This window comes from Zootoca vivipara, chromosome 1 (assembly GCF_963506605.1).
Source record: "Zootoca vivipara chromosome 1, rZooViv1.1, whole genome shotgun sequence".
NCBI classification, from domain to species: Eukaryota; Metazoa; Chordata; class Lepidosauria; order Squamata; family Lacertidae; genus Zootoca; species Zootoca vivipara.
Genome location: NC_083276.1, coordinates 37,652,446 through 37,660,897, shown reverse-complemented (window position 1 = coordinate 37,660,897; position 8,452 = coordinate 37,652,446). Strand labels below are relative to the sequence as shown.

Below are 8,452 nucleotides of genomic sequence, written 5' to 3'. Positions count from 1 at the left end.
GGCACAAGCAACCACCTTGCAAGAAGGGCCCTGTTGTCCATGCAGCCCAGCCCAGAGAGGAAGAGGGTGTGAGCAAGTTGAACCTCCCAGAGGGAGAGGGAGGCAAGGCAGCAGCAGCTGGTATCCACACCTGGACAGGTCGGTGGAGTCAGAGGCAATGACAGGCAATGTCCCCATTCTCCTCCCTACTGAATTCTACAAGAGGCAACACTGAGACTAAGGAGGAGGAAGCGGACCAGCAGTGCCACTCTTTGGCCCGGTTGTAAGGAAGAAGAGGGGCAATTGGCTGAGATTGGAGGGGTAATGCCCCAATGTCCTAATGGGCCAGCCTACATTATATTGTGGGAAAGATCGAGAGGTTTTTCCACAGGCAACCACTTGGCCACTGTGGGAACAGGATGCTGGACCAGATGGGCCTTGGGCCTGATCAAGCTGCCTTATTCCCATATGATGTTGAGGCTTCTCAAGCTCACCTCTGTTCTCCCTCTGTGTGGTGCAGAGAGGGCTCAGCGACATCCAGGCTTATTGGGCCATTCTTTGCAGCCACCAACACTCAGTTCACATCCACACACATTTAAAGTACACTTATTGCCTTTACATCACTTTAACAGCCACGGATTTCCCCCTTCCAGGAATCCTGAGAACTGTAGTTTGTTAAGGGTACTGGGAACTGTAGCTCTGTGAGGGTCTCCTCCCAACTCTCAGTCCCTATAACAAGCTATGGAGCCCAGGATTCTTGGGGGGCGAGGTGGAACCGTTTAAAAAGCATGGTGTGGACCTGCCCTCACTTGCAAGTTGCAGATGAGGTTGCACCCCCTCCAACCAAGTGGGGCCCAAGCTGTCCAGGCCCAGCTGTACCTCCTCAGTGGATCCTCCTAGCTGCTGGTGCCTCAGCAGGTGTGCCCAGATGGTGCTGGCGACTGGCATTTCCATTTGGCAAGCCAGTCCCAGGGCAGGAGGGCGCATTCAACGAGTCTTCCTCTTCGGGTCTCCTCTTGCCAGAGCTGCAGCAGCGAAGAGCCAAGGATGACGAAGGAAAGGATGGCGGCCTTTGCGCTCTTACCGTGCGAGAGGTTTCTCACGCGCCAGCATGGGGAAGCAGAGGCGCGCGCGGGGGGGGGGGGGGCTTTGGCGTCGAGGGCGCCCCCCGACCTGGCGTCCGGAGCAGCGATTGTCCCCAGCGGCCCTTCGTCCGTCCTGCTCGGGAACCGTGGGTAGGGAAGGGGGGGGTGTCAGCTCTTGATCTGCGGGGATCTGATGCCCCAGCCTTGCTTTCCCCTCCCTTCCGGCTCTGAGGAGGCTGCTGCGCCTTCGACTCGCCTCCTCTTCCCGTCTAGCTAGGCTGGCAACGAGCAAAGGAAAGCGTCCCTCCTTTCCTCCCTCCCTCCCCACACGCCTTCCCTTGTCAAGGACGCAGCGCAGGCCAAGTCCCCGGGAAACGGCCGCCCGGAAGAAAGGCAGGCGGCGCACGGATCCGGCCCCGGGGAGGCTGGCGAGGCGTCTCAGCCAGCCTGCGTGCCGGGATCCCCTGAGGCCACAGTCCCCTCCGCGCTATTCTTTACCTCCTCCTTGCTCCTTGGATGGCGAGGCGCGTCGTCGGGGCCCCCTATCCCTCTGCCCGTCCCCTCCCCAAAGGCGCAGCTCTCGTCGATGTGAGGGGGTGGGGAAGATGGGCGCCCACCCCACCCCACCCCACCCCGCCCGCTCGAATGGTCCTCGGGGGCGGGGGCGGCGGAGTTGTGTGGGGTCGGCTTTGGCGATCCCTCTCGGGCTGTGGCGCCGCCGCTCGGCTGCTCCCCTCCAACCTGGCCGTGACGCAAGCAGAGCCTACTTAAAGGCGGCCGGGAGGCGGGCGGCGAGACACTGAAGGCGACCTCCGCCTGGGCTGCGCTGCGCCAGGCGATCGCCGCCCAGGCTGGCTCCCGGCAGCCTCCCCGCCTGCCAGGCAGCCCGGCCGGCTGTGGGGCAGCGTCCCTCCCTGCGCACGCCGGGCGGCTCGGGCCGGGAACGCGCGTCTCCGCCGCCGCCGCCGTGGCTAACGGAGCGCCGCCGCCGCCGCCGCTCCTGCGCCGCCGCCGCCGCTGCCCGAGCCTTCGCCTCCCGATGAATCGCGATGGGGGAATGGACCATCCTAGAGAGACTCCTCGAAGCCGCCGTCCAGCAGCACTCCACTATGATAGGGAGGTAAGTGCCCGGACGGCTCCCGGCTCGCCTTCCTCCCCGTCGCCCTCTTTGACCCTGCCGGGCTCCTGCGACGGAGGAAGCTGAGCTCCACGGGGACGCTGCGCTCCCTCGCTCGCTGCCTGCCCGCCATCCTAAATGGCATCGCCTTGGAAGGAAGTCCCCTGGATTCCTGCGGGACCGGCTTCCAGGAAGGGGGAGTTGGGGGGGGGGAGAAATCCGCAGCCCAACCGGACACCTTGAAGCACCGGATTTCCCAGCAACCCCCATTCCCAACCCCCTTCGACATTCCCAATTATTTCTTCGGCAAACTTGCTACCGCACAGGACTGCGCTCTCTCTCTCCCTCCCCCCCTCCAAACCGCTTCTCTGCTTTGTTTCAGAGTTCACTGCTAGTGCACGGGACTCTCTTAACCTTCTATATAATCCACCCCCCTCCCTTCCCACCCCCGTCGGCTTATTCATTGAAAAAGAAAAGCGAATGACTGAATGCAAATTTTAAGGAGACAGAAGATGTGGATTATGTTTGCAGTTAGGTAGCATTATAGTAATAATAGTAATAATAATAATAATATTTAGAATGAGTCACTTTCAAAGAGTCATATTATTATCTAGCTTGTGATTGCAGCTGGCAAAATGCAAGGGTAAAATAAGGACAAGTGAGCTTCCTTTACCTTTGATTTGCTTCCCTCCTCTCATTTATGGTTTGATCAATATGCTGCATACCATAGAAAGTGGGAGAGGTGCCACTCTCTTTTATTTGACCGACGTCTGTTTTCGGACACTTGAGGTACAGGAGAAAAACACGCATGCAACTGGCTGCTTAAAACTGTCATTGTGGTTATAGATTCTCCCCTGTATAAGCCAAAGTAAGATTTGTGCTCAAATAAACCAAGCAAGCATTTCCTTCTGTATGCTGTAAACATCTATATGGATAAGCACGTTGCTTAGGCAATCTTTTTTTTGTTTTTTGTTTGGTCAAGCCACTCAAGAAAAGCTGAGAAGTTTGAGAAGGCTGAATGAGATACAAGATCAGCACTGGACAGCTCCCCATAATGATTGAAAATAGCCTGCGTTTTCTCAACCTCTTTAAGTTCAAAGAATATAAGAAATGCCATGCTGGATTTGACCGGTGGTGCATTGGTTGGGTTATTTTATAAATTTGTGAATCATGTCCACTACTTTAAAAGTGCCCAAATTAATGTAGAATAAAAAATGGTTCCTAAAACCTAGTGCACAGCCACAGAGAAAGTGTAAATAAAAATAGCAAAAAAAGAAAGAAAAAAAGGGGTGTGTGTGTGTGTGGATAACAAGTAATTTCCTGGAGAGGTATTTGAAAATAAAAATATTTACACTTGTTTGTGGGAAGAATATACAGAGGCAGATTGCTGAACCCCTTCTAGGGCATCAGCAACGCCTTCTAGGGCATCTAATGCATATCTAACGGATATCTCTGACTGTGGCCAGTCAGGAGCAAGTTGAGCAAGATTATGACACCCATCATGACTTTTATGGTTTCACCAAATAATAATCACACTGTCTCTGAACACAGAAGTTGTGCTTCTGGCTAGCTTGGCTAGTGGCCACCAGCAGATCTATACTCCGTTTAGGTACTTTCTCTAAAATAGTAGTGCTTTTTTTCAGTATTCCTCTTCTGCCCTGTAAATGTGCACTCATCTAACCTTTGTTTTATAGGATTCTGCTGACCGTGGTGGTGATCTTCAGGATTCTTATTGTGGCCATTGTAGGAGAAACTGTGTACGACGATGAGCAGACTATGTTTGTGTGCAACACCTTGCAGCCAGGCTGCAACCAGGCATGTTATGACCAAGCATTTCCTATTTCTCACATTAGATACTGGGTATTTCAGATCATCATGGTGTGCACGCCTAGCCTCTGCTTTATAACATATTCTGTTCACCAATCTGCCAAGCAGAGGGAAAGGAGGTACTCCACTGTCTTCCTCACTTTGGACAGGGATCAGGACTCCATGAAGCGGGACGACAGCAAGAAGATCAAGAATACCATTGTCAATGGGGTGCTGCAGAATACTGAGAACTCCACCAAGGAGGCAGAACCTGACTGCTTGGAAGTAAAGGAAATTCCCAACCCAGCTATTAGAACCACCAAGTCAAAGATGAGGCGGCAAGAAGGCATCTCTAGGTTTTATATCATTCAGGTGGTCTTCAGAAATGCCCTGGAGATTGGATTTTTAGTGGGACAGTATTTCCTGTATGGATTCAATGTCCCATCCATGTACGAATGTGACAGGTATCCTTGCATTAAGGAAGTGGAGTGCTATGTCTCCAGGCCCACTGAGAAGACAGTCTTCTTGGTCTTCATGTTTGCCGTGAGTGGCATTTGTGTGGTGCTCAATTTGGCCGAACTGAACCACCTGGGCTGGAGAAAGATCAAAATGGCAGTGAGGGGAGTGCAAGCGAAACGGAAATCCATTTATGAAATCAGAAACAAGGACTTGCCACGTATGAGTGTGCCTAACTTTGGCAGGACTCAGTCTAGTGACTCTGCTTATGTGTGAGGCTGTGGCAGAACCAGAAGACTTTGCTGGGGATCACTGACCTACCGCGCTTTAGCGTTAGGGAAAGGACATTGCTGAAGCAATCATTTCCTCAAACCACCAAGAAAGCCGTTAAGGTACTTGATCTGCACTTTCTAAACCAGATACAAAACTGTGTGCTAAATAAAAGACTGATGAAGAAACAGCTATACAACAACTTCAATCTGGCCTTATAGCTCAGTTATTTCCTCCCCCGAATGGTGCATTGCTATTTGTTGACTGGAGCATCTTTTCAACCGTCATTAGGACAAGAAAAATTGCCTAGCTGATGGGAAATGTGTCTAGAATGTTATATTTAAAAACGGCCAGGGAGCCATTTCTGGAGGGAGGGTTTAGGGAGGGGGTCATAGCAATATTCAATTGCAAGCATGTCTATAAAAGCCGAGGGAGAGATTTGCACTGTCCAGGCATTTGACCGTAAAGCCTGTTAGTACATCCATGAGCTTCATCTGATGGATGCCTGACTTAACATGGTCAGCATCACACAGTTGATTACTGTGTATGGTTAGCATTTTTCTATCCTTGTTTTTGTACAAAAACCAACTACACAAGAAACGGTAGTGCTGAAAATAATTTTGCCATTTATTTATTTTTTGTTTGCCTGCCTACTTACACCAGAGACCTTAATCATTATTATGCTAGTTGTGATCTACCAAATTCATAAACAAATAAATAAACCACAGCTCCCTGCTATATGCATACAAATGATTGATCTAAAGTTCAGCCAAGTCATGTATTTACCGACAGGTGTTTTTTTTTTTTTTTGGACACATATACCAAAGGAGTAGAATTTATCGCTATTAACTGTGAATATATGTCACCGCCTCTTTGCTCTTATTTATATAAGTGCCATACTTGAAGTTAAAGAATTTAACTGTATTTAGTCAAAGGCTTGGCAAGGGATCCCAACTTGAAACCACAGGGTTTTATATCTACTTTTTATTTTAATCAAGCTTTCCCTTTCCTCTTTCCTTTAGTTACTGCAGCGGTGTAAAAAAAAAGCAGCTGATAACTATATTGATAATAAAATAATTGCCTTTTTGTAAAATAGAAAGTTAACTTTCTTTTATATATACATACTATATATAAATATATATTACTAGCATTGCATTGTTATATGAAGATGAAATTTATATGGATATCTATCTAGAACATAGGGATTATTATATTACAGCCTCTTTTATATTCATGGCCTGGATAATATCCAAAACATTTGGATATGAAACATTTATATGATTTTGGGTTGTTGTTTTTTACAATGACATGGTGCTATAGTAGGGCAATGAATTTGGATAAGTAGGAGATGCAGCATGATCCAGAATATGCAGGTTTTACTATTTGTGTGTATATGCATGTGTGTGAGAATATTATATATAATCTCTCTCTCTCCCCCCCTTAACTTCCTTATCATTTTTCATAATGTGAGCCCTTCAGGGACAGAGAAGTATGCTTTTCAAGTATATCATTTCAACTACCTGGACTTTGACAGTGTTGTCTGCACACACGCGCACACACAGTCACACACACACACACACACACACACACACACACACACACACAAATTGATTAAAGCATTCAGGTACATAAACACAAAAGAATTTGTTTTGGGAACCCAAAATATCACTGAAACCAACTTTAAGCAGCCTGGAAAATTTAGATTACAGAAATCGTAATATTTCTAAGTATCGATTGCATTATGTTAAATCCCCTGTATGTGAATGGGATCCCCTCCCCTGCTTCCACCAGGACTTTATAGGTCACGGAGGCCATCCCATAAACAATCCAATTGGATAAATTTTCACTTATTCAAGGCTCAGACCATTTTCACTGGGTTGTCTGTATGATCAAATGCACGGTGCATTGCAGTAACTCTGCATATCATCTTGATCTGAGATCCAATTCACAAATTGCCTGGAAGTTGGGAACGGAGAAGGAGGGACTCACACTTCTTGCCCTCCCCCCCTTGCTTCTACCTTAATGTGTGAAGCGGGTGCACATGATTCCCAAACTTTCATACGAACAATCCCTGACACACCAGGCTTTCCACAACAAAACACTTTTGAAATGCTAGTGAAATTGGTTTTAATCCACATCTAGGTTTCCCTCATATCCACATTAGTCTGTCACCCTAAAATCATCAGGCCCAGCCCAGTCCATATCAAGGAATTTCCTCCTCTGGATTGGGGTGGGGGTGGGGGTAAAATCAGATTTGAATCTGGATATGTCGCCTGCTTTTAATAGAATGTACATGCGGCCATTTCCATCCGCGTTTTGGTGCAACTAGCCATGTGTAACTAACTACACAGGGTTATTGTTTATTTATTTATACACTCTCTTTCCTTAAATGTTCAAGGCCACTTGAGCTGCATTGGGAAGCACAAAGGACAGGGATGACCAGGGGACCAGATTGGTCTCAAAAGCTCAGTGCACACTGAGCTTTGAACCAAGGTAATCCATAACTAACGGATAGGAAACTGTTAAGACTGAACAACACATTTTACTGTTATTGATGAAAACAAGGCTGTTTCCATTTTAGAATGGTCTTCATTGTTTGCTTCACATGGACATATGCTTGCCTGTTAGAACAGACAAGCTTCGGCAGTAAGTTTGCATTTATTTCAATGTACCTTCCTTTGTTGACTTCTGGAACAATACCCCATTGACCACTGTATTGTGCTTTACACTTGTAAAAATTGACCACCTTTCAATGCAGAGATGTCACTGCAATTGTGAAAATACTTGGGAAATTCAGGGCATGCCACTCAATGCCATAATTGTTTACTGTAGGCAGCTACTTCTGTCAGACTAAAGCTGTGAACGAAGTGGGATTCCAGTCCATGGAACAATGTCTGTGAGCAACTCATTCTTACTTCAGTGAGGCTACTGTGGGAGCAGCACTTGGTGGATTGAGTCTGAAATCAGTAATCCTAAATACACTTGCTGGGATGTAACGCCAGGCTGTTTCACACATGTGTGCATGTCCCTTGGCTTTTCTACACGTGGACATTGTACACCTGAAGACTGGCTACTTACCAGTTTGAGAGCTGACTCCACTGAAAAGTGTTGTGCTTTGAAGTGGTATTAAAATGTCCCAGCAGTTGTGTTATGTTGTATGAACTATTCACACATGCAAGCCAGTCAACAAGTGGTGCATGTATGAATCAGGCCATCCGCTCTAATCAAGAAAGTGCATTTAAGATTGCAGTGCCAATTTGCTGCTTAACCCTTTCTGTCTCTTATAAATAATGGTCATCATGAGGTTGCGTCAACATGTGAGGTAGAGGAAGGATATGGGCTGCTTTAAAACATGCCTTTTTAATTATCTTTTCATTAAAATGAATGGTTTTTAATTGATTATGGATCGATCCTTCCCTCCATTTGAAAGTACTTGTGACTGTTTCAGTGTATACTCCTACTATCCAATAACATGTAACTGCAGAGCATGAATGTTATTTTTAGAAGGCAAACATGGCAGCTAAAGATCTCCATCGGTAGTATAACTAACTCCTAAAGAATATTTTTTTATACATAGGCAAATCTGATACATAGGCAAATCTGAGTTCTTTTTATACACCACTGGGATAACCTTAAACAACTCCTCTACATGGGAATTACATTATTGGTAGTAGTAGTAGTATTAGTAGCAGTGGTAGTGGTAGTATTAACAGAAGCAACACTAGCCACAGTAATAGTG

General features: G+C 47.0%; 1 protein-coding gene across 1 annotated transcript; it reads left to right on the top strand.

The window, feature by feature from the left end:
• Positions 1–2,113: 2,113 nt before the first annotated feature.
• Positions 2,114–4,719, top strand: GJD2 (gap junction protein delta 2). The gene is made up of 2 exons (XM_035119020.1): positions 2,114–2,184; positions 3,876–4,719. The coding sequence occupies exons 1-2, from the start codon at positions 2,114–2,116 to the stop codon at positions 4,717–4,719; spliced, it is 915 nt and encodes a 304-aa protein (XP_034974911.1).
• Positions 4,720–8,452: the final 3,733 nt, after the last annotated feature.